Genomic DNA, 26,986 nt, shown 5'->3' with positions numbered 1-26,986 from the left:
CCTAGACTGGGTGGCTTAGCAAGTATAAAAATTCACTCTTTAAAGCAACAGAATATGTTGTTATTTGAGAAATTGTCAGAATCTGACACTGACAGCACCAGGATATTTGACATCCATAACATATCTATATGAAAATGTAATAATCTCAGACTCCCAGGATGAGTGTTACATGGGAAGTTACAAAGCCAGAAAAACAGTCATCTGCTCTGATGAGCAGATTTATTTACTTGTTCGAGTAAATTACAGTTTAACCACTCAGGTTTTAATGTCTTACAGTTGTGGCAGTAGGCAAAATGGACAACAAATAATTTGAGGAGGCATTCTGCAGAGCCGTGCTTTGGATAAAAAGGTAGAAAACAAATAGCGCAGGTATAAAAGCTCTCAGAAGACTAAATATAGTGGCCTCCCCAGGAAGAAATCTGGGAAAGACCTGAAACTGCGTCTAGAGCAGGAAAACAGGTCATATTTTAAAATATACTAGCTAACATTTTAATGAAAGCATTACCTGGACATTCAAACCACCTAAGAGAACGTGCTGTTTATCATGAACTACGACAACGGTTGCATCCTAATCATCAGTTGTTTTTGCAGCTACATTAAACTTTTGCAAAGCAGCAACTCAGTGTGTATATCTGATACTGTGTTTTATTACAAATTATAAAAAAACCTCATGAATTGTAATGGTGCATGTTTCTGTTAAAATTTTCTCAATCTTTCAGTGAATTTAAAAATGTTTCTGTTAAACTTTCCAAGATAGGAACTGAAAGGAAACGATGTTGTTTTGGGCTAAAATGTTAACGTTCTTTTCAATACGGCTGAGAAATATTCTTGTGTATAGTTAAACATAAAGGGGATAAACTGAAGAATACATTTTTGCTCTTCTTGAAAAAAGACATTAAAACATTATTATGTTCCTTTTATTATAAATGTAACACAATAATAACAGAAGCCATTGTGCTATTCTCTCCAGTGATTCTTAATACACAGAATTACTGAACTAAGATGAAGACCTCATACACACCTCGGTTGATACCAGACAATTTGCGCTGAAGTTTAGTTTGAAAACTATGCACTAAGAAAGAAAGGACGAACACCCTTAACAAGAGATCATTGCAATTAATAACTGTGAAGGCTCGTTTCAACATTTTATTTTATTGCCAACTTCAGAGCATAGATTTCTCTTAGCACTTTTAAAATGAATAAAGTGTCACACAAAATTCCAGTTACGTAATTATATTGTTTTAACACTACATTCATTTTACCTTTAGTTTTCGTCTTGCATTGAATTTTCTCAATTGTTCTACTGTTTCTGGAAGATGGATCTTGTATGCATAGCGATCTCTCTCCTTAAAAACCCCCACAAAAAACAAAACAAAAGAAACATTAAATACAAGATCTTAATATTCTCTCCACATTAAGAAACTAGACAAGAAATGTACCAGCTAGTAAGTATCCTAAGGAGAATGAGGATTTGTTGCAACTTAAGGAAAACTTCAAGAAACTGAGAGGGATTAAAATATTTTGAAAGAATTCTTAACTTGGGCCAGGGATATTTTCTTTTTGTAATTTTGTTTTCCACTTTGTAGTAAGACTCCAGCCTTTGTTTCACTGTTGTGTTGTTAGTCAGTCTGTGGCCAGCATTGAACTTTGAAGCTGGCAAGCACAAAGTAGTTCTGCTGCTTGGGATTCACAAATTCCAGTGAAGCAACATGTTCAAGCACTCTTTTAAGGGCTGCTTGATACTTCAGGTAAGCTTGGGAGATGGGGTACCTGTCCAGCAGAGCAGGAAGTGCCAGCTCGATGGCTGGTGACACCAGGTGCTAGCTTACAGGAAGAATTCTCCATTGTATATGCAGACAAAAAATTTGCCAATGAACAGTGGGGACAGAACTTGCAGCAGCTGACTACTTTTGTCCCCGGCCCCAAATCATCCCAGAAGCTACATACACTTATTCATTTAATGTAAATGTTTATCACATGCATCTCCTGAATCAGAGTGAAATCACTGGCAGAAGTAACTCAGTCTCTCTACAGCACTAAAGATGTCTCTGTCTCGTGCTGTATTCAGCTGCTATCTATAATTGTTTAGAAGAAAATTCTGAGTCAGCAGGGAAGGCAGTTTATTGCAGGCAAAAATAGAAAAGAAATAGAGGATGACAAAGAAAAATAGTTAATTCATCAGTTTCTGCTAAAGAAAATACAATGCTCTGAACCAGTGCTTGCCACCTTTTAAATCTGCAACACACCCATCATTCTCCAACTCCAATGTTTAGCACAGCCTATTAATGGGACTGCTGAGAAGCTAGGTGTATGTTCTCCTGCTCCTGTTGTTAAGCTTCAGTGTCCAGCAACTACTCTCCCACTGGCTCAAACTGTGTTGTAAATTCTGCCACCACTGAAAAATAATCTGATTACCAGATGCCATATAATTTTATGTAGTTACAGTGGCCTTTGAGCAACACACCACCACATGCTTCCTTCACTCTGGTGGGGTATTTCACGAATCTAATGTAAGAAAGCAGCACAGTTAAGTAGCATAATGTACTGCAATAAACTGCATGGCTACATGCATAATAGAAAGAGGTCTAGATATGACTGAGCAAAAAAGAGATCAGAAATTACTCTTCTGGAGTTTGAGAGCCACAGAAAGACACATGAATACCTTCTTCAAGCTTTATTCTACACAGCCCTACTCCCTATACTCTGATGCTGCCGAAGTGAGTGAGTTTGCTCTTCAAGAGTTCAAGCCTGGTAGTTATCAAAATGTAAGGTGCTCATCTTACAAAGCATTTAAAACACATTATCACACGTTTTGTACAATGTCATGTCTGCTTCGAAAAGTTCAAAGAAACAAAGAAATAAATCTTTTTCTCCCCGTGAAGAGGAAACTGGTATGTAAACAGCTGCTTTTACTACCTTTAACCAGGGATGATTCAGTGCTTCATATACTGTTATCCTTTCTGCTGGATCCAGCATAAGCATGCGGCGTACCAGATCTTTGGCACTTTCAGAAATATGGCTCCATTGCCTAGGATTCATCTGATTACAAGCAAGAAAAAAAGAAATTAAATTAGTAATAAGAATAGAGAAAAGAACCTACTTTTTATGTAAAGTAATTGCAGGGATTTAACAGTGGTTGGTACTTGTAAACATTTTATCATAATAAATGTAAAAGAAGTTTCTAAGTTTTTTAATAACTTACAAAATTGTACATTAGTTGCTATTGAAATGGCATAAAAGATTGAAAACAGTGAGCACTGTATCACATAAAAGCTGACATATCCTTGGTATTATGTTATAATCACAGTATAATTCTTTACCTATGCTACATTTTGTTCAGATAAAAGTGACCCTTCACTAGAACAAGAAAAAACAATTAGTCTTTGTCTGACAGTTATCTATGCATATGATAAATGTAGAAATTAAATCTACTCCTGAAATCAATATAAGGAATGGCATGACAGTCTATCTGTATCAACCCACAATTTCATGCCAGTGATGCTGAGTAAGAAGGGAGTCAGCTAATGCCTGTTGTGAACTACTCTGGTCCTGTCCCACAGGTAGCATGGACAATGGCTCTTCCCAACAAATTCCTTTCAACTTTACAAGAGTTAAGCTTCTTCAGCCACTCAGATAGGAAAGCATACTGACATCTGATCAACAATACAAGCAATTACGATGCTTTTTAGAGCAGAACTGTATCTTTAGGAGACAACAATGTGAAGGATGATTTAGAATATATTTTCGTCTTCTGCATATGCAGGTTTGTGTCCAACTAGTCAAGATGATGGACACCCGATAAAACCATACTAAAGTAAGAAAATTCTTTCTGTGATAAAGGATTCTATCCTTAAGCTATTTCTAGTATTTCTTTAATTTATGAAGAACTTAAGTTTTATTTAGATGGTACACTGCTAATTTTACAAAGTACTAAATGAAAATTCAAAATTATAACCTGACTCTTTTCAATGTAATAATCTGTTAATTTAAAGAGGTCCATTTTATTTAAGATCAGTCTTTACGAAAAATGATTGCTTTAAATTGGAGCACTCAGGAACATTATCTGGCTATGAAATGCACATTTATAGTTGTGATTTGTCATTTCTTTTTCAGCTCTAATGAAATGAAGGTAATTGCAAATTTGCAGCAAGACTGTTTTGAAATCCTTACACTGTTTTCACTGAATAGACATATTATTGTGGAAACAGGAACAGAAAAGGAACTGAGAAGACACAATGTGCTGGCCATGACTTTTTTTTAAACAAAGAAAAGTTAACTTGTATTCTTCCAGAAGGTTTTAGCTGCTTAAGAGATTCCACAAAGAAATCTTCCATAAAATGAAACTGGAACATCTACCAGCCTATGCAATCCCAAAACTAGTGCCATGAAGAAATCCTGCTGTTTCTAGGAATACAAATTTAAAGAATGAAAAATGTGCTCCTGACCAAGTGCAGTACCACTGTTGTCACTTACATTTTAGCAGACTACTGTTAAGTTCATATAATAAAATACTTCCTAAACCGTATTACTGACTATCAGACAGTTTTAGGAGTTTCCACTCTTAATTCGCTAATAAGACAGCTCATGTATGACCTTTGTTGCGAAGTAGAGCAAAACCTATCTTCAACAAAACTGCAAAAATAGTGAAGTCGAAGCTTTAAATCTGCCTCCATAATGGCTCTAGGATGCTTATGTTGTGAAACATGCTTATCTTGCACGCACACCGATTTGCTTTCAGTTGCAAGTGGCTCCTTTTGAATCATCAGCTGCACTTTACTACATACTGTACTAAAAGAAAAATGCATAACTCCACTTTTACAGTAACATGCATTTTGTTTTAAATCAAGGCAATATGATGACCAGCCTTTATGAAAGTTCTTTTAGTTGATTTAAAAATTTAAATGATCTATAAACCTAAGGTAACATACAGTACGTTATACTTCATAGCTAAACCTTATGTAATCCTACTGAGCTCAATGAACAATTAGGGGCTAGTTGTTGCACCCATTTATTATTTCATCTGAGCAAATATTTCCATATTCTAATTCCTAACATTGATACAAAACACAGCAGGAACAAGATAGACTGGAGAGAAAAAAATCATCTCTCTTCCTGTGTAACACAGACAGATTTCTATATGCTTCAAATTTAAATCAGGCCAAATACAAAAATCAACATCCAGAATTTTTACTAGCGGAGCTCATCTCACTGGAAAAGGACTCAGGTATACTGTCATTTACCTTGTATTTTCCTTTAATAATGCCTTCAAATAATCTTTCCTTGGTTCCATAAAAAGGCAAACAACCGCTTAGCAGGATAAAAAGGATCACGCCACAACCCCAAACATCTACAGGCTTCCCATAAGGTTCCCTTTTTACCACTTCTGGGGCCATAAAATGAGGTGTTCCTACACGTCCTAAATGGAAATAAAAACAAAATTGAGTTAAAGTGATGTGTGTCAAACATGGAAATGAAGAATATCACTGCATTAAACTAAAACAGTTTTAGTAAGTTTTGTTCATGGGTTAAACTTTTAACACAATTCTTTCTTCCTTAAGTTAGTATTTTTTAAATATATTCAGTGAGACAAATCAGTCCCTTTTGCTTGATTTATACTTATATAAATTGAGGAATATTCTATCCTTAGACTTAGATAAGAGCACTAAGATTCTTCAGTGAAACATGCCATATAAAAGTAAAAATATCAATTTGGACAACCTTTGAAACAGGAATTATTTCTCCAGAGAGCATGTACAAAGATATTGTAGAGTTCTAGTCTACACTGCTTACTTGAAAAAGCTGCCTCTAATTGGCAAGAGCATAGTTTGGGGTCTGATGCTCTGCCCAAACCTTAGCCAGTCTACTGAAACTGCCAATGAGAACACAAAATGCTAGCAAATGTGTTGTTCATTTATTTGAAGTAGGCAATATCTTACCACAGATAAAAAGATAATGCTAATTTGTTTCACAGAGTGCTTTCAATGAGTGCCACACAGTAATGGTTCTGGAACAGTACTGACTTTGGATTAGTAATGAATGTACACCCACAGAAGCAAAACATATTTAGTACCAACTAATCTTCTTTTGAGTGGGTAAACTGACTAGAACGACTTCATTCAATTTCTATGTAACACATTAAGCCAAATAAAAGCAACAAACATTTTACCTCTCCCTGTAAATGTTTCCCCAGTGTAAAGAGGTTTGTTTCCACTGCAAAGGATTTGCAAGAATTAAGCTTTGAATGCTCCGGGCATCACTGACACTCACAAATACTGTAGTCTTTGGACTACCCTGGTTCCACCAAGTACCAACAGAAGAAAAAAACCCACAACTATAGCAAACTCTTACCACTTGTACCACCTTCATAAATCATTCTTGCTCACTGATACTACAGTGGACTTCAGAGGCTCCTTTCAATGCTTGCAGCACCTTTGTGCTGGCTAGGAGAGTTTACAATGCAGCCTAGAGAATCCGAGGTGTTCGCATGGCACGCATTTAATTCAGTCTTGTCTTGTAAAAAGACTCTTGCCAGACCAACCTATCCTGCACACCATTTGAATGTGAGTTAGCTAAGTCACAGCACTGGTAACAAACACCTAGGAGACTGGCAGTAGCTTACTCAGTAAAGACCATCCTTCGTTTATACCACCTAAATGCAGGAATATGATCTAACCATGCTCTGTTAACTAGGCCCCACTCACTCCTTTTTGCATCTACAAGGATTAAAAAAATCGACAGAAAGACGGTAACTTCTTCACCATACTATTCTTAAGGACAAACACCACCATTGCCAAACTTCTTCACCTGGCTTTATGTTAAACCTTTTCATTCCCAGTTTATGAGGCAATCCCTCTGCCAAACAAATGTTAGCAATCTGCCTGTGACAAAGGAACATTACCTCACCACTAAGCTAGGTCAGCATCTTAAAAAGTCCATGCAGTCTAGGCTGACGTGACAGCAAAGGGGCAGTTCCTTCCCAGGCTAAAAAAGAGTAAACCAGCAAGATGCTGCAAGCCCAGCTGATCCCTCATGTCACTGGAGGAAGAGGAAGAATGTTTACTCTGGACAGAGAAAGACAGAGATGGACATGGGGAAAGTTTACTAATTCTTCTTGTTGGTTATATACAATTTATAGGCTTATGATGTATCTTTCAGCCTAACTGATAAACCTCAAAGCCAAATCTTCCGAGCTCACAAATATGAGGGGAAGAATTATCTCCTTACGTGACCCAAAGCCTCTTTCTTTTAGATGCCTGGTGATGGGGAAGGGAAGGAAAATGGAAAGTATATATAGCCAGTATGCACAAGTTGCTGAGAAGTCTGGGTTTTTTGCCCTTTTTTTTTTTTTCTCTTTTCTTTCTCATGTGCCTACAAATCTCTATCTATAAGGGTTTCCTAACTTTGTTTCCCCTAAGATGCCATCATTTGCGACAGCAAAAGTATCAACATTTCCAGCTCTGTATCAGGCTATGCATGTACATAAGCAGCAACACCTGCCTGTTCAAGCAGTATTTGTATATCACTTAGACTGCTCACGTGACATTAGCGGTATGCATACCACAGTCTGGAAATCTGTAGTACAGAAGACATTATGCAAGACTGCAGAGCAGCCTCCTTTACCACTGAGATAAACAAGACTTGGGTAACTTCCTGGCATTTGGGTGCAGAGGAACCCATTTGCAATTTTGGAGCAGGTGTAACCTTTCTTACACATTGAAAAAAACATTTGTGGCAATAAAGCTTGTTCAAATCTTTTTTATCAATATGAATGGAAAATCATATATACTCTGAAGATTCTGCCTTCCTACCAGGCTTTCTAATTGCTGTTCTGAAATCTGGGAAGTCTAGAGAAAAGTGATTATTCAAAAGACAAACAGCAGAAATCACTAGAAGACAAGATATTACAAGGACAAACAAAGCTATTTAAAAGAGGCATTACACTTTAGGGACATATACAGTCATCTGGATCAAGTAGTTAATGAAACTAAGAATCCTATGTATCAAATGATATCTAAGTTGATTAAATGTGTATTTCCAATAATTATATGCTGCTTCTCTCAGCTCGAGACCTTCTTTGTGTTTTAAGTAAACAATTGCAGAGATGAACATGGTAAAAAAAAAAATGACTACGTGCTGTGAGAAGTAGACCTAAAGGTTTGGGTTTTGTTTTGGGTTTTTTTTTTGCCAATGCATTTAAGTCTGCTGGGCAGCCTGCAGTACAGTGAAGGCTGAGCTATAGAACACCTTCTTCTGAGGAAAATGTGTCCTTGCAAACAGTTACCCATCCCACATTCTCTCCTATGGTGTAAAACAGCATATTTAGCAGCAACACATGCTACAGAAGCAATACAATAGCATTATTTGGTGTAGGTGTTTAGGTGTCAAGGTGCTGGCAGTGGGGGAGGCTATAGGGGTGGTGAGGCTGGGGCTGTGCCGCGCCAGACACAGCTGGTTCAAATGGACCCACGGCAGGGCACAGCTGAGCCCAGCAGCCAAGATGGTAGTGCCTCAAGGAAAGCATGTGTAAGAAAGTAAGAAAGGGAGAAACATTGCCTGGCAGTGAGGAGTATGGGAAAAGTGTGAGAAAACAGCCCACGAGCAGCAAGGTGAGAGCAGGAGGAAGCTGAAAGCGTGCTCCAGATGCTCCAGCAGAGATTCCCCTGCAGCCCCTGGAGAGGCCCCGGTGGAGCAGGTACACCCCTGCAGCCCTTGGAGGACCCCACACCAGAGCAGGTATCCACCCTGCAGCCCATGGAGGACCCCATGCTGGAGCAGGTGGATATTCCCTGAAGGAACTGTGGCCTGTGCAGCACCCATGCAGGAGCAGGCTTGTCCTGGAGGACTGCAGCCCATGGGAGGACCCACGCTGGAGAAGGAGAAAAGTGTGAGGAGGAAGGCGTGGTAGAGAGAGGCTGTTATGGACTGACCACAGCCCCCCATTCCCCATCCCTCTGCACCACTCAGGGTTGGGGGGTAAGGGAGTCAGGACCGAAGGACTGAAGTTGGGCCTGGGAAGAGGAGGAGCGGAGGTGGTGTTTTCAGTTTTGTCTTCTGTTTCCCACTACCCAAATCTATTTGAACTGGCAATGAATTAAACTGGCTTTCCCCAGGTCAAGTCTGTTTCACCTGTGATGGTAACTGGTAAGCAGTTTGCATGTATTTACCTCGACCCATGAGCTTTTTCATCCTATTTTCTTCCCCTGCTCTGTTGAGGAGGGGGAGTGAGTGAGCAGCTGGTGGGAGTTTGGCCCTTAGCCAAGGTCAACCCACCACATATGGTTATGTTGGTATTAACATACAGAATACTGATTAAATGGGGAAAAATAAGATGAATCTTCCTCCAAAGATACAGCTTGTTTCTTTCATTTTTAGTTTTCAAATATCACCTTACCTGATTCAATCATGGGCTGTATAAAGTAAGTAATCTACAGTGTCAAGAGAGTATAAAAACTGAGTATTTTTTTGTTTCCTTCTCCCCTTCAGCAAATGTTTCAAATTAAAATTACTTTGCAGAAATTGATAAGCAAGAAAAATCCTTCATTATTTAGTTGTACTCATAAATATATGCAGAACAGAATAGTTTCTTGAAACTGAGCATTAATCGGCTTTCCTAAATTTTGCAAAGCAGGGTCTTGATGGTGGACAACAATTTCAGATTTCCTTTCCCCCTCTACTTCACTTCCTGACCACAGGACAAGGAAATACAAAAACACTTACGAAACTACTGAATATCAACAAGGAGCAAACATAACTTGCAACAGTATGCTTATCAAAATTGCAGACAAAACATAATATGCATTTCTTATGCAGTAGCCATCCACTGCCAGCACTCTGTTCATTATCAATGACATTCATCATATTATAATTTTTTTCCATAGACACATTTTTTTCTAACAAAACAAGCTTCTTGAGGTTTATTTCCTACTTTCTATGTGACAATAGACAAATTATAGCCTCTTGATACTTCAGGGTTCCTATTTTGCTTTATCTGGTGACATCACATCAGAATGTGAGGCTGCATGTTTACTTAGTACTCAAGAGCTCTTACAGACAAACTGTCAGACTTAGAAGTTATGGTTAAAATCACTGTCCCTCTCGGATTATCCCAAATTTCTTTCTCAGCCCTTGGAAGTTAAAGAATTTAGATCACAGGTGTAAAAACTGGATCTTTGTTGCCCTGGTTCAAAACCAGTATACCATAAAAATCCACTTTAATGAACTGCTTGATGTTAAGCAGAAGGACTAGACTAGTTCAGTAACAGGTAACATTCTACACAGCTGTTTAAGACCCAACAGACTGCTGCTCTAAACTAGATGAAAAATGGATGCTACTTAATAGCATGCTGAAAAAATCAGTACTACTAAACCTTAATACTCACTTTTAAATTTAAAATGACAACTCCATAAATACAAACGAAATGAGAAAGAAGGCTAGGCTAACTTAATAAAATCCTGCCATTCACCACTGCTAGATTATAATTAGTGAAAATAATTATAGAATGATTTGGTTTCGTAAGCTTTTTAGTGCAAATTACAAGATCCTGATACTTTAGACCGGCGGAATGGTGATGGTGGTGGAAATCACAATTTCATCTCCATGAAAAAGCAAACCCAGAACAAACAAAACAAACTTAATTGGTTGAGACTGAACTGTCCAGTTGAACAGGGTAAAAAAAAATGCATATATATGTGTATATATGTATTAGAAACTTAAAAAGGCTAAAGTAATTTCTGGGGCATCTGTCATCCTCGTGACAGCTAACCACTTCACTGGGTTCATCAGGAGCAAATGTTGATTTCCAGGTTATTCTGAAAACTGAGCAAGGACTGCTGAGCTGCACTTCTGAGCTGCACTTAGCTCAGCAAAATGAACAGAGTGCACACGTGAACTGACATAGATAGGATTTTTCCTATGTTGCAACTACAAGACCTGTAAGGTGAATATCAGTAACAGGATAAACAAAATCCACAGACAGCAAAGTTTTCTCAAATCATGGATACTCACTGCTCTTTAGACCAAGTATCACTTCTGCTGAAAATTATCTAGTAGAAAATTTGCCTTCTAAACACATCCAGTGTAAAATTTTAAAATTGATCTCAACAGTTCAAACGTTTTAAAATATTTTAGAAGCTTTTGAATTTTCTTTGGTGTTTTGGGAGAAGCTTTGCCTCTTTTTGGAGGCAGTGTGAGAAAGAACAGTAAGCAAAGGCATTTTTCTCTCTTTAATAGATAACTTCTGCCTTCCACAGCTCTTTTATTCTTCAGGATATAAGAACACTCACGGATATATTCGAATGACTGCCCATGAAAAAATAACATTATTTTATTTAAATAAATATTGCATGCATGCACACACACATGATTTTTAATTGTATCTGTATGTGAGAAGAAATCATACGGAAGACTGGAATCAATTTTCTGTCTATGTGCTTCTAGGTTCTTCTCATCTGTTCTAGAGTAGCATTAAGTGAAAATAGTCACTATATGAAGACTCGGCAGTGGTATGTATTCAGTGTGATACTTGCCTCCATCCAATTCATTGTAAATAAATGACTACATCAAAGTGTTTGCTGACTTAGGAAGCACTCAATGCCTGAATAGGTACAGACATTAGACATCTTATTTCTAGAGGTAAGCTTTCTTATCAGCCAGTTTTGAGGCATGCTGGTAGTCTGGAAATTTATAAAGTTGCTAATTTTGCTGATTTTTCCTGTGGATAAACAGAGAGCTTCAGTCTTCAGGTGTTGTCAATCTGATATCATTCACAAGCACTAAAGATAAATTTTGACTTACCTTTGATAATTTAGTTTCTATGACTCTTTCCATATTATTCCAGACAATAGGGCTATGCTTTCCACAAGAAGAGTATATACAGAGACCCAATCAGATTTTGTCATCCCTAAGGCAGGGGATTGATGACCAAGATATCAGAAGGAGAGTCTTTCAACAGCAGTAGTATCTGAACGATGTATAAGGAAACAACTGGAACAAATAATTTTTAGGAAAAAAAATGTGAGGTACTAATAAACATCACCATCTGACCTCTCACAATAGTGTAATAAGAAATATGTTCATAAATTAAGGAGTTTCTAAAAGAGTGGGATGTCCAGAATAATGTGGAAGGAATCGAAGAATCACACACACTAGATCAGATCGGTCAATACTTTACTACTTTTAATTCCTTTCCACATTACTCCAGACAATAGAGATGTTTAAAGCAGGTATACAGAGGAGATGAATAGATTAAAAAAAAAAAAAAAAAAAGAAAAAAGGAAAAAAAGGAAATTCAGCTTCAGCACAGAAGATTGTCTGAAGAAAAAGTATTTTAAAAGATGCATCAGCAGACAACTGGACAACTGGATATTAGTGTCCAGAAAACGAACAAAGCAAAGATCGCATGTTAACCAGACAAATTATTATAATTGATTCAATGGCCTTTTCGGCCATAAAACTATGATGGAGGAAGTAAACCTAAACTGACTCCTAAACACATTAGCCTCCTGTAAGCAGTCTCAAATCGACCTAGATGTGAAGTGGAATTTCTGAGAGACAGTAAGCCAACATTGTATCTTTTAAATAAAACAAAGTCTATCAGAGGCAAAGCTTTGAAGAGGCTCACATTTTTTTATTTTTCAGGAAAAAAAAAATAGTAAAATAGTGCTCTTGCTTTGCAGAGGAAAGAAACACTACCATTTAAGTAAAAGAAGAACACTAGTGTAGGACCTCAGCTTACAAACATTTACCTCTCCTTGGAAAACAAAAGAAAGATTTGCTATATCATTCAGAGACTGATAATGAAAAGGAAAAAAAGTCCATGCAGTGTAAAAAAACAACATTTCAAAAATATGGTTTTTAAACTGGGGTTTATAAAACCACCAAGAAGATCCAGTTTGGTGAACTGGCACAGGCTGCCCTGAGAGGTGGTGGATGCCCCATCCATCCCTGGAAACATTCAAGGTCAGGTTGGACGGGGCTCTGAGCAACCTGATCGAGTTGAAGATGTCCCTGCTCGTTGTAGGGGGGTTGGACTAGATGACCTGTAGAGGTCCCTTCCAATCCAAACTGTTCTATCATTCTACGACCATTTTTACATTGATGGGAACAAAACAAAAATAAGAACTTAGAAGATCCACACCACCCCAAATTCCATAGTCTTATTTACAGGGAAATTTATGGTAATGTCTTCCTTTGCTATTTTTGTAGGAAGTCTAAAAGGCTAGCTGACAAAGAACCAAGAACACTTGATATTCATGTGCTACATTTTTATTAAGAACATATAGGATGTTTTCAGGTAAGATGATGATGGTTGTGTTAGGATACCTGAACATACTACAGGATTCTGGAGCAACTTAGGGAGCTAACCAATAATACATAAAAATCAATACTGGACTGGATTAGCATCATGGTACCTGTGACATTTTGCTGCTAAAGGTAAAATGTGAAAAGCAGTTAACTATCCATAGATAAGACTTGACAGTTAGTATAGAACCTCGTACCATTTAGGTCTATACCTAATATCTTATTTTCCACTAGTTCAAACCAGGAGAAAATAAGTAGATTAAGTGGAGGAAATAGCACTTTTGGACTCAATGGCTTTTGTTCCTTCGGACTTTTATACCATATACTATATAAAATCCCAAGATTTAGCATCCAAGATATTTGGTATCTGATAAATCTGATGTCACATTCATCTAAGAAAATATTGTGACAATTCATACCACATTCTGAAAGAAAAATTGTCCAAGGAAGAAGAGAGAGATCATAATGTGAGATTGCTCTATTAAATCAGTGACTTCCTAGAGGTTCCACTACTCCAGCTGCATCATAACCATGCAAACGTGGACTGTTTCCTGTCTACATCCTGTTCCATAAAAGAGTTCACTTATTAATTATGATGATCTGTAACTACTGTGTATACTGCCAGAATTCCATCTTAAAGTACCTACTTCAATGCTTCAAATGAATACACTTAGCAAAATTTTCCACTTCTGGTCATAAGAACTGCAAGAAGAGACCTTCAGAGATTGGTAGCTCATGAAAGCAATTTCCTGTAACTCAGATGACACATGCTTCTTATTCATTGCATTGCAGCTTATGGGCAAACATGGTGGAACAAAAAGTATTTCCTTACATTTCCCTTCTGGTCTTATGAAAAATGAGTTATGGCTATGTCCTTTTTTTTGGTACTTACTTAACAATAATTAAACTCCCTTAAAACTAAACCCCACTGGGTTGTTAGATGATAAAATACAGTCCTGTTCCTAAAATCTACTCCACAGACATTTTCATTAATGACATCTAGTATGATGTCATAGCTTGTTATCATGAGTTCCTTTATACTTCTGTTAACCCTCTATCTGCTCGAAAGAACACTGTAGTTATAATCCTTCTAAACAATGCAAGTCTATCTTTGGACTTGCATCAAAAGATTGGGACTGGTCTACTTTCAATACCTGGGACTTAGTTTAACTTTATTACAGAAATCCCCTTTCCCCCAAAAAACAATTTGCGCACAGTGGAAAAAAAAGATGTCTTTTGTTAAGTTAAACAAATTCCATAGTCCCAAACAAAGCAAGAGCTGTACCCTAGAAGGCAGGCTTCGAAGACATCGAGGGAGAAAATTCCCTTCTATTTGTGTCCTTCTGGGCTACACACAATCTGGTCTCATCAGGCACAGGTGTGTCAATGTAAAAAGGTAAGCAAAATGGCACAAACGCAAAGGCATGAAAGCAAGAAAACAATTTTAGAACATTGGTAACCCCTGAATGTTTTAGATATAGCAACTCCTATTTTAGGAGAAAAATACTACCACGAAAGAGAGTGATCATCATAGATATTGAAGAGCTTTTGCATAATGGCTGGGTTTTTATGCAAGATTAAGGGAAGAGTCCTATCAGTTGAACTTTACTACAGTTACATTACTTTCAATGTTGACATTCTTTTTCTAAAGGAAAGCTGTCCTTTTCTGGTTTAAAAGATAAACTACTCCAAGCAACATAAAATAAAGATAAAAGATTTCTGTTCTTGAACACCAGGGTCATCTACATAGGGATTTACACTAGTAATGAGTATATTCTGCTAGGGTATCGTGGTAATACACATTACCTAGATACAGAAAGACTAATAAGTATTGCACTTTCTGTAAGTATAAGGCAGTGTGTTTTCAGTATTGTAAAATTTTTAAGGTGTACTGAGCACTGAAATGGGTTAGAAGGACAGGGGGGTTTAGGGTCAGTAAGAGAACTTTAATGCCATAATAGCTCTTCTTTAATAAGAGAATTTCTTTTTTGATGTGTTAACCATCAAATACAGGAATTGCCATACTGAAAGGGAAATAATTGACTGTGTTAAGCTGAATCAATGTTTTTCACTAAAAATTAGAAAAAGAATGTGAAAGCGAACAGGTTGGTTATTATACTGCTTAAACTTCTCTATAAGGAGAGCTTCTATTTCATTTAGGAGACAATTGACAAATAAGTAATGCCTGTAATTATTATTACCAAACAAAACTTATCCATAGGGCATATGGATAACTTACTTAAACAAATATGTAGATAGACAATTTTTTTTACAAGAAATTTATAGCCCAGTTCAAACAGACAGTATCGTTAACTTTCATATAACACATATGGGGTGATATTGTAAAGTTGAAGAAATAAAATCTTGCAAGTGTTGTGTAGGGGACTGTCTAGTAATATGCCTTCAGGTAGGACTCTGGAAGGGAAAAGAATTGCCAGATAACAGACGTAGTTTGTGGTATAAAGACCAGAATGGAAGATGAGAGGAAAGAGATAAGGAGTCTGTTAAGGAGAAAGCTTGAAACAACTAGTAGAACTGAGACCTTCCATGGTCTATAAATGAAGTGGAATTACTCTGGGTATCCCTGAAAGCGAGAGGAATGTGAAGCTGAAAGTAACAAGTGCTAGCGAAAAGGCTACAAATTGGAAATGACAGTTGAGAGAGAGGAAAAAAAAAATATGAAGGCAGACTAATATGGCAGAAGTTGAGATGGATAAGGCAAAAGATGCAGCTAGAGAGAAATATTATATTGCTGATGCTTAAGAAAGAAGCTTTTGTAAGTACTGCAAACAGAACCAGAAAGGAATGAAAACATTTTTACACAGAAAAGGAAAGATCAGACCAGTACTGATAACCGCATGGAGGTTGAGCACATGAATGATGAGTGGGATTGCAGAACAGTGAACGGTAACAGGAAAGGAAGGACATGACAAATTTGTGGAAAAAAGCAGGATTTTTTTTCCAAGTTGAACTTGAGGTTTCTTGCGAGACAGCTAGTAGTCTGAAAGAAAGCACGCTGTATCTGACTACCTCCAGAAGAGTAGCTGAAACAGAAGAAATGGATGAAATTGCTCAGTGAGAATATAAAGAAGAAAAACGAGAGAATCATAAACAAAAGTGTAGGAACTATCACTAAAAAAAGCAGTGGCTGAGGTACAGAAAATTTGAGAAACACAGGAAAAGTAAAGAAAGGAGTGACCTTTTTATTAAGGAAACAACAGCAGCTTAACTGAATGGATATTTTCTTTGAAAAGATGTATCTAGGTCTCTAGGTAATAAGATACCTGGATATTTCCAGGGTATTAGTGATATCTGGAAGAGAATGGAAGCTGTTGGTACTCTTACGTTGGATTTGCTTTTTATTTTAAAGAGCGTATAAAAGCCAAATTGACGCAGACCTTTAAGTAATTAGATTAGGAAATCTGAGTTTATGAAGAAGCACGGTACTGAGAGGAAGTTACTTGTTTTGAAGAAAAAAATTAAAATGAACAAAATCTTTTGTTGTGGTCTCCTACTCTGGCAATGAAAGCATCAGAAAATTGATTGGGTCTTCATCTGTGCAGGCTGATTAAAGCATAACCCTATTGTCTGGAACAATATGGAAGGCAGCTAGAGGAAATAAAATCCACAGAAAACAAAACACACTTAGTCAAAAAATATACGTATGTATCAAGATATTGATGTCTTATGCAATAATTACAATGAAATATTAAAACACAGAAAAGAGTCACATGTGAAAACTAGTAAGATTTTGCTATTAAACAGCGTAGCATTCTAACAGAAATTGCCTAAGAAACATAGGGGAGCATTGAGGATGCTGTAGTAAGTCCTTACTCAATTGCTTTGACATACATTTCAAACTTGGTAGCATTTTCATTTGATTTGCTTTGTCAAGCATGGAAGAATTATGCCAAAGATTGCATTAAAATGGAAAATTCTTTGTTTCTTTCAATTTTATTTTGATCAAACCAGCATAAGCTCCTGTTGAGTAACATTTAGAGGGATTTAATACTCAGTGTATATATGCACAACAATGTTACATTCTACTAGCAATTTAGATTAACTGTGTGCATTTATAATGTTAACAAAGTCTTTAGTGAAATACTATTTTTGAGTTCTTGTTTTGTAGGCCAGGCTGTGTCGGAAGAACAGAACTCTGCAGTACAACATGCATAATATTATATGACTTCGAAGGAAAATGTCTTACCTCCAGCAACTAGCCCAGACTCTCCTAACTGAATTGCTACCCCAAAACCACCAAGCTTTACTGGGGCTGAATTCTCTTTTGAGGCAAGCAGTACACAGTGTGGCTGAAAAGACAAAAATCCAGACAAATTATTATATTATTTGAGAAATACAATTTGCATTTTAGAACTTGTTTTCATACATTTGCAAACAGGAGCTAGAATCTTTGGGGATTTTTGAAAGATTTTCTTAATTTCAGATTTTTTTTTCTGGCATGGACTCCTCCTTCTTCATTGGCTTCCCTTTCAAATGTCCCAGGCACAGCAAAATCCTTTCAGGACTTAACAGAACTCGCAAAGAACAAAGTGAAATCATAATAAAATGGAAATTAATGCCTATAATTTCTTAACTGGTATTACTTTTTCTTTTTACCTTCCACCCTTAAGCCTTACACTGTTTCAATTCTCCAGCAGAAACATCCTGCCTATGAGACACTTTGTGGGATCTTATCCTTCACACAGAGAACGTAAAACACTATTTTGAGCCTTAATCACAGAATTCACTGGTCACTCTCCAACTGCAGAAAAGAAAAGGAACATCCCTGTGATGTTTCTAATAAATATTGCAGTGAGAGGGAAATTGTTTAGGTTTCTAAACTGGATTCCAGGCACAGTCTTTCAACTAATAAGAGTGAGGGGTAATGTATAAAAATGGAATAGTATTATACAACAATTTGGATGGATACCGACTGGTGTATGAGGAAGCAACATACAGACAAAATCTATTCGAACACAATTTAGCATTTAATACACACAGCCAGACTACTGCATTTAATGTAGAGTGACTTCCTGCATTTACTCAAAGCTTCCCTTTGCAGTCAACCATATTATTTAAAAGGAAGAATGTCAAATTTGTATACTGCTTCTTGAGAACACATTACTGCTTAAATTACAAAACCAGGAACTCAAAATAATGCAAAGGAGCTACAACAAGCTCAATCTGACTACCTGTAAAGTCATCATCTGTAACCACCCATGTTTTCTTTTAAAAAGTTTCAAGTGTATGAGAACAAGCACCTTCAAGTAAGAATGCATAGCCTGTTCACAATTCTAACCGAAATCTGCAGAATCCCATAAAAGCTTGATTCCTAAACAGACGATATATTAAGAAAGTTAACGTGGAAAGTCTCATTTCAAATGCTAAGGAGAATACTAAGTCAAGACAATGTTCTTGAGATGATCGTTAAATTTAGGCTACCTTCTATCAGAACTTCTAGGATCCATTTATACATTTGCAATTTATAAATGTAATTTTCAATCCTTTACATTCTATTTAAAATAGTATTACCAGGTGGTATTATCTCTGAATATTGTATTTCACTTCTGCCTTATTGAAATTGTTAAGCTGCACACTTTGGGCACTTTCACATTCTCTCATCGCTGTCATTTTGCGTGAAAAAGATCAACCTCAAATTTCTAACCCCAGGCAAGGAGGAAAATAGATGGAAGAACTACACCAACAGAAACAAAATGTACCATTTCACTGTGGTGTTGATTTCTCTTTGCCCCACATTTGAGAAAGTGATACTATTTCCATGACAGTATTAAAAAGAAGACAGGCTGTACCAACATAATTGTCATTCAAAAAGGAAGCCACTGACACTGCTCACCAGAAACAAAGTTTATGAGAAAAAAAAAAACAAATTTCCAATTCAGAGTGAAAATCAGAGAAAACTTTATTATAGAACCTCTCCCAGCAAAGCCCAAATTAACAGCAAAATTGATCTTTTCAATAGACTGAGTTTTGCTAGTTAAAAATATCTTTAAAAAAACCCAGTTGCAACACTAGCAAAACTTCCCCTTGTTGCTAGTTGTACTGTGTCAGCTGATTCTTATCATTTTCATAGAGAAGCTGGTACTTTAGCTTTCTAATAAGAGGACTTGCATGTTACTCCTCCCTGTCTTCACCCAGCGGTTTTGAAATTCAGCAGAAGTTCTCGATATATAAATGGTAAGTGGCTTCTTTTATATTTAAGCTATAGTAAAACAAATGTTTATTAAAATTTCTCTTAACTGCAAAGGTACTGCTGACCTTCAAACCCTTTCTTAAATACACCTATGTTTAAGCATGCCTGCTTGCTTACAGATGACAAAACTGATGAAAGCTAAAGGTTATGTTTCTAATGTATCTGCAGTGTAATTAAATTTTTATCTCTCTCATTGACCTAGAACTTGTCACTACTTATGCAACTCATGATGTCAAGCATTTTTATAGAAAAGCAACATAAACAAGAAATTATAGTAGTAGATAGGTTTCAAGATGTATTTGAAAGCATCGTTTTTTAAACAAACTTTTAAAATCACTTCTTGCCCTGACAATATGAAATGCCAAATATGAAAACAGAAATACTTTAAAAACTGCTAACATATTGTACAAATTAAATGAAATTGTAAGGTTAGCTAATGTAGGATGTTAAAATGTTTTAGACTGCCTCTCAATAATTCAGATTCTGTACGTACGTTAGGTCTTACTAAGAATTTTACCTAAAATGCTGCCGTTTTCACTGCTGTAGCTATATCACACATTTAAGTGTAAATTTGCATTTTTAAGACCTGGCATGCAAATTTTGTTGTTGTTTTTTTCTTGTTACTGTTGTTAGACAACTAAGTTCATAGTACCAAAACCAATTCTGAAGATATTGTGATATTAGGGGAAAAAACCTTGCCCCTTTAAAAAAAAAAAAATCTAAACAAACTTATTTATGGAATCTTTTATTGCTATGCCATACAAATTGATGACAAAAGTTGTATCGTTACTCATCAGTCTTAACCATCTCTCTAAAGAGCTCATTGTGATTCCACTCTCCTAACCACACACTTTTTTGGTTTTCCTTCTTTGCTCAAAGCTGACTTTTCTCTTCCAAATTGTACCTTCCTGGTTAGAAATAAGCTTAGTGAAATTAAAAACGTTGAAATGAAAACAAGGAAGATGTGAAAACAATCTGTCACTGCATTAATGTGGTTTCCAGCTAATATTAGTTTCTTTGCATAATATTGGTTTTTGAACAGTCAAGAAAAGGAAAAAATACTTAAATTTACATGAAGATATAAATTATTAAAAACAAGCTACTGTAATAGTACTGATCTCATAGTGTTACTTATAACACATTACATAGCCAAATAAATATTAATTGACAATTGCTTTTCTAATTGAAAACTATGACTTGCATGCAAGAGATCCTGGGTACTTATTTAAAATTAATTCTGATGAGTTTAGAATTTTGGTATATTTCTATGTACTTTGTATCAACACCGAGAATACTTCACTTAGCTATGCTTACCCTTTTTTGCATCTTAATTTAAAAGTTTACTGTGTCAGAAAGACTAATCCTAATATCAGAACTTAAAAAAAATTATTCATACTTAGAGATAAAACAAATTTAAATTTCTAAAATCTGCAACAAAACATAATAGTTGATTTTTAAAACAATACAAGGCAGTAATAGATGTAATTACAAAAATAGTTATCTGTGTGAGTGCTCTGTACCATCTGTTCTTGCCTACTTCACGTGAAGAAAAACAGGGAACCGATTATTCTAGACTTACACTGTATCATGATATCTGGCTGAAAGTCCTCCTTCTACTCAGCTACAGCGATACTTCGGTGCATTTACTTTTTTTAGTCACTGCCTTTTGCGTTTGTATCACATAAGACTGTATGCAATAAAGCAAGCAAACACGTGAAAAATGGCCCCATGGCGATCTAATTCTTAAAAATTCTCTTTGCATCCCTACAGAACAGCTAAAAAAATCCTCACAAATGGCTGCAGCTTCAGCTGATTTACTGACCATTCTGCCGTACGAGGAAGTCTTCTGGAGTAACCAAACTAATCTACCCACAAATGCCTCAGAAATTCAAAACAATGCCAGTTGTACCTTAGACGACAACTCACTGTCACTTGCTTTGATAGTTTTTTACTCTGTTATTTTTGTCATTGGATTGGTTGGAAACATTATAGCCCTGTTTGCTTTCCTGTGCATTCATCAGAAAAGGAATTCTATCCAAGTTTACTTGCTAAATGTAGCCATTGCAGACCTTCTGCTGATCTTCTGTCTTCCTTTCCGAATACTCTATCACGTTACCAAAAACACCTGGATGTTTGGACTGATTTTATGCAAGATTGTAGGAACTCTATTTTATACGAACATGTATATTAGCATAGTACTGTTGGGACTAATTAGTCTAGATCGTTATGTAAAAATAAATAAGTCTGTGAAGCGTCCTAAAATGTTAACTACCACACGAAGTATACATATTTGTTGCATTGTGTGGACACTTGCACTAACAGGATTTATAATAGTAGTTGCACCATCTTTCTTTAAGAGTGAGGACAGCAATTCTACTATGTGCTTTCATTACCGAAATAAACAGAATGCAAAGACAGAAGCAATTTTAAATTATATTATTGTAATCATTTTTTGGATAGTTTTTTTCCTTTTGATACTTTCATATGTTAAAATTGCCAAGAACCTTCTGAAAATTTCGAAGAAAAGAGCAAATTTTCCCAACGCAGGAAAATACACCCAGACAGCAAGGAATTCCTTCATTGTACTCATTATTTTCACCATCTGTTTTGTTCCTTACCACATGTTCCGGTTTGTCTACATTACATCACAGTTACAAAATCCATCTTGTTATTGGAAGGAAATCATCCACAAATGCAATGAGGTGATGCTCATATTTTCATCTTTTAACAGCTGCTTAGACCCAGTTATGTATTTCCTAATGTCCAGAAGTGTCCGTAAGACTGTATTCCAACTTATTTGCAGAAGAATTCATGGAGATTCAGGCCTAACTCTGGAAAGCACGTCAGAAGTAAAACTTGGACAATATACACAAGAGCGATTATCTACTACCACTCCCCACCAAAGTTTTTTAAAGAAGTCGTCTCTGATTTGATTGTTTAAATGAATGGATACTGGTTTCTCTCTGTCACTCCAGGACATCAATTTAAGATGTACCAAAAGCAATACTGTACAGCTACTAAACCTGCCTCTTTCTTCCTGTTAAAAAATGAGAAGTCTTACTTCTGTTTGTGAAAATGAGAAGTTACTTTTCAGAAGTATTTCGCTCTTGTTTATCCAAGAAAACAAAATAGGAAGTTCTCAGACACCTTCTGTTGGACTAAACTAGAACACTATCTCTCTAAGGAGATTTCCACGAAGTGGTTTGAACCTGTATAAGGAATTTTGTATATAAAACATCAGTATTACCAACTTTTGTATGTAAATAATAGATGAATTCTGCAAAAAGTAAATTGTGTCCTATTCAAAAGAGCTATATAAACCATTACAGATTTTGTGTACTTCTCTGTTTTAATAGGTTTCAGAGATCAGCATTTTAACTACATTTGTTGAAGTATTTTTTCCAAGAAAATATTTGAGAATTTAGCAACATATGTGGCTTAAAAATGAGGTGAAGAATACGAATGCCATTAATTCAGTTATAATTACAGAAGAGACACTCAGTTTTATTAAACAGCAAAATTAAAATATTCAAGCCTCCTAAGCCCCTTATTATATTTTCAGCATTTTAATGAACGTCAAGGTCAAACACCTGAGGAAAAGTGAGCAATGCTTTTGGAAAGTTAGAAATTAAAGAAGGAGAGATGACATACAGGTATTTTCAGTTACCTAAGATTTCCTTCAAACTCTGACAAATTTGGTGACTGCAGCTACACAAAGTAGTTCAGCAAAGAAAACAAACTCGCAGAACAGAGCATAAGGAGCAGAACAGAAAAATTAGCTCTCGTGAACACCTGACACATCAGCTCTAGTCTTTGCTTAGGCTCAGTCACTGGTCTACTTACAGATTTCTGAAGCCACGCATTTTGGCTGCACGCTTCCTCCCTGGCGCAGACCTTCTCTTTTCACGTGATTAAAATAATCTTGATAATTGCTGATGCTATGTAAATAGCAATGTAACAGCAATGTCCCATAGACACAACCATATTCTCAGATTAAAACCAAACAGGTTTATGTATTTAGGCACAAACAAAAATTTCAAAGTGCAACATTGTTTAAAAAAAGGGGAGCTGAAGGTGGGAGTTGTTAGACCCAAAGGTGAGTAAAGAGGCAGTTATACCAAGAACAACTTAAATGTCTGGCATGACAGGCCAGAAAGGTGAACGAATTAGACACCAGATGTTAAGCTCCATAAAATAAGGATTTATTATCCTGAACACATACAAGCAATATTGCTCAAATAAGCTGGTGTAAAGAAGTTGGTTTTAATACAACTACCAGTAACTTCTCTGATGGATCATGTGACTTTTTATGCTAAATCTGTGTCAAAACTTGTGGATTTTTACTAATTCTGTACAATATTCTGGTTTTACCGAAGCTACTCATAAAACTCTTATTGAACAAAGTAAACATAACACTTCACCTCCGCTAGACATAAACTTGGTTTAATTTTTATGTGATTTTACTTCGTTCAGTTTTGGTGAAACTGGGTATAAACATGTTAAACAAATTACAATAACTAGCCAGTGTTTTTTTTTAAAAAAAAAAAAACAAAAAAGGGTGGGGTTTCTTAATCTTCAAGAGAGAGATTTCTACAAACATGTAATGTTCATAAAAGTACGATGGTAACTGCATTTTTTATTAAACATTTCAGCATACAATTAAGATATTTGCACAATAATTTGATTGATTCTCACAATAATCACATTTTTTCACGCTCTTTTATCTATCATCTTCTCATCCTATTATATGCACGCTGAAGCAAGGAATAGCATGTTCTTTGTCCTCTGCAATTCTCCCACACAGTATAGTAGTTCTACATAGTTACATCAACTCTGGTAAATCTAGTGGAGTTTATAAACCATCATTTCACAAGATATATACATTATCTCATCTTTCTTTGCCTGTATTTCTTCTACTGTGAGTAGCTGATTGATGACACTGATCACCAGGCCAGGGCAGGGAGGTGGGGAAACATGGGACAGGATGGACACGAATGACACAGTGAGGCTCGAACAAAATTTGAATTCTAAAATTCTTCTGAAGGAAGTGTTCTGTTTAAACCAGAATTTTCATTTACAAGGACTGCAGTTCATGGACACTGCATGATTGCAAAAATAGACTCAGATCTCTTCAGAAGATCAAGTCATAGTACAGGGCTTCAATGCTACAAATGAAGTTGACTTTTAAAGCCAAAGGCAAATAGAAATGCGCTCCACAGGACAAAAAACAGACCACCTTAGTCTTCTGGGCATGTTTTTGTAAATTATGTAATGTTTACTTGGTTACTATAATATTATTTTGTAAACAACTAAATACATAAAAGGACAACAGGAAAATAGTCTTCCAGTACAAGTTCAAGATTCTGGTCCATCATGTGAATAGTCTTACATGGGCTTTTTTGTTTTTAATAATTCTAACAGTGAAATCTAGTCAGTATCTTCTGCAAGAGGAAAGCCTTAAGCACCCATACCTATTTGCATTGATCAGATGTGTTCTACATGACAGCCATTCTTTACAGATCGTAGAGAAGGAGCACCAAGGACACCATGCACAATATCAGCAGACAAGGTTTCAGAAAAAGACATTTTAGAAGAAATGTTGAAGAGTACCACTTTCCCAGGACTACAGGCTATGCATTAAAATGTTTCAAAAGCATTTCAATACAGGATAATCTGTTGGTTAAACCAGCCTCTGTACACAAGCAGCAAATATGACCCAAATCTTTTAATGAGATTTCAGGAGCTACAGTCTAACATTCGTATTAGGCAAATCCATAGCACCTATAAAGACAAATAAAATTAGGCAAGCTTGGGCGTATAAGGTACCCTAGGGAAAAGCGAATAGATTTGTTTGAGGGAAGCCATATACCAGAAAACCAATAACAGAGGAGCTCTCTGGAAGAGCTGAGAAGCACAGGGATAAAGGTGATATGCTGTACTTGGACTTCAGCAAGGTCACTTACTAAAGGCTCTAAGAAACCCTACGATGTTAGATGTTAATTCTTGTTTTAGAACTGGTTAAAAATTAGAAAGAAAGCTTAAAAATACAGAGTCTTTTTTCTTCATTATATTCCCCAAGAATCTGCAGATAGATATGTTTACGAACATGTTTTACACTACAATCTGGAATGAGTGAGAGTAAGGAGATCACAAAGTTTTCAAGCAACACACAATTATTCAGGGTAGTCAAACCTAAAAAAAGTTCAAGATATAGCTCCCTGCTCCACAGCAATAAAAGAGCAAAATTAGGAGGAAAAAACCTGAGAAGTCATCATTGTGCTATTGTATAATTTATATGATGCAGATTCTATACAGACTACATTAAATAAATCAACTCTTCAGCTCAGAAATAAATATCTGAAAGGGAGCACAAGAAGTCTGTAACGGCAGGTATGGCACAGAAGAGGGGAACAGGTATGACTATATGATCTTTGTCAGCGTGTGACATTAAAGGAGTAGCAGTTAGAACAAAAAAAAACCAACTCCAAAAAGCAACCAGACAAGTGAAAATACTTAGGAATTTCCACATCTATGTAAATCAGTGCTTCAAGATGTTAAAGGCCGGATGTATCAACCGGCTCAGAAAGTGACCTGAAACTAGACAGCACTGTCATGTAGGAAACAATTACTACTGACCGAAAAACAAAAGCAGGTATCTTTACTATTTTTAAAAAATACTTAATCCTTACATATTTTTTTCTGCAATCAATTTTCCCAAATTTGAGGGTAAAATGCCAGGCTCTGCAAACCAATATTACTGAAGAGCAAACAGTCCTGAAGCATCTTGGGAGGTCTGCTGAAAGTGACACTGTGACGTGTCAAATGACCATATAATTAGTCACTTTAATAATGTCTCTTAATTCTCGTCTTAGCAGTGCTTCCTAAGTACTATCAGGGCCAACTATAGCAATTAGTTGAGTCTTCAGCTGAATTTCAACATGCAAACCATTCTATTTATTCTTCTTTCTGTAGGTAGAGGCTAACTCAACACACACATCCGCATAACCTACATGAACCTCATTTTCCTTCTTTATTCAAATCTACAGCACATCCTCAAATTTCAGTCGGTGTACCAAAACATCGCCTCTTTTTTACTATGTAAAAAGTAGCACATATTCTTCATTAGAATAAATATTAGTTACAAAATGCATGTATACATGATGGCTAGTCACTTCTATAACTTTTAGACATGACATACATTAATAGCTACATTGTCATACATATATTCCTTAAAATGAATGGAAAACATAAGCCAAGAAACAAAACTGTTTGCCAGATACAAGTTTATAACTTGAATCATAAACATATCAAAGTGTACCTGGTTTGAGTAAACAGCTGTGCTGTATTTTGGCTGGGATAGAGTTAAATTTCTTCACAGTAGCTTCTATGGGGCTAAGTTTTGGGTTTGTGCTAAAAACAGCGCTACTGCTGAGCAGTGCTTACACAGAGTCAAGGCCTTTTCTGCTTCTCCCCCC

At 36.2% G+C, this 26,986-nt stretch overlaps 2 protein-coding genes across 3 annotated transcripts in view; one reads left to right on the top strand and one right to left on the bottom strand.

Annotated features, from left to right (window-relative positions):
- The window catches only part of CASK (calcium/calmodulin-dependent serine protein kinase (MAGUK family)), a 139,992-nt gene that overhangs the window by 81,769 nt on the left and 31,237 nt on the right, over positions 1-26,986 (bottom strand). For both annotated transcript variants that reach the window (XM_009318891.1, XM_009318892.1), the window contains exons 4-7: positions 17,508-17,610; positions 5,241-5,416; positions 2,917-3,039; positions 1,263-1,346 (exon numbers count right to left, since the gene is read on the bottom strand). In XM_009318891.1, coding sequence (XP_009317166.1) covers positions 1,263-1,346; positions 2,917-3,039; positions 5,241-5,416; positions 17,508-17,610 — 486 coding nt within the window. The remainder of the gene's footprint in view (positions 1-1,262; positions 1,347-2,916; positions 3,040-5,240; positions 5,417-17,507; positions 17,611-26,986) is intronic.
- On the top strand, positions 21,305-22,444 carry GPR34 (G protein-coupled receptor 34). The gene has a single exon (XM_009318893.1). The coding sequence runs from the start codon at positions 21,305-21,307 to the stop codon at positions 22,442-22,444; it is 1,140 nt and encodes a 379-aa protein (XP_009317168.1).

Source organism: Pygoscelis adeliae, unplaced genomic scaffold, assembly GCF_000699105.1.
Source record: "Pygoscelis adeliae isolate BGI_AS28 unplaced genomic scaffold, ASM69910v1 Scaffold92, whole genome shotgun sequence".
Lineage (NCBI taxonomy): Eukaryota > Metazoa > Chordata > Aves > Sphenisciformes > Spheniscidae > Pygoscelis > Pygoscelis adeliae.
This window is presented reverse-complemented; position numbering and strand designations above follow the sequence as displayed.

Excerpts from the sequence above, each read along its gene's own strand:
- GPR34 (XM_009318893.1), top strand. The coding sequence starts at position 21,305 with ATGGCTGCAGCTTCAGCTGATTTACTGACCATTCTGCCGTACGAGGAA.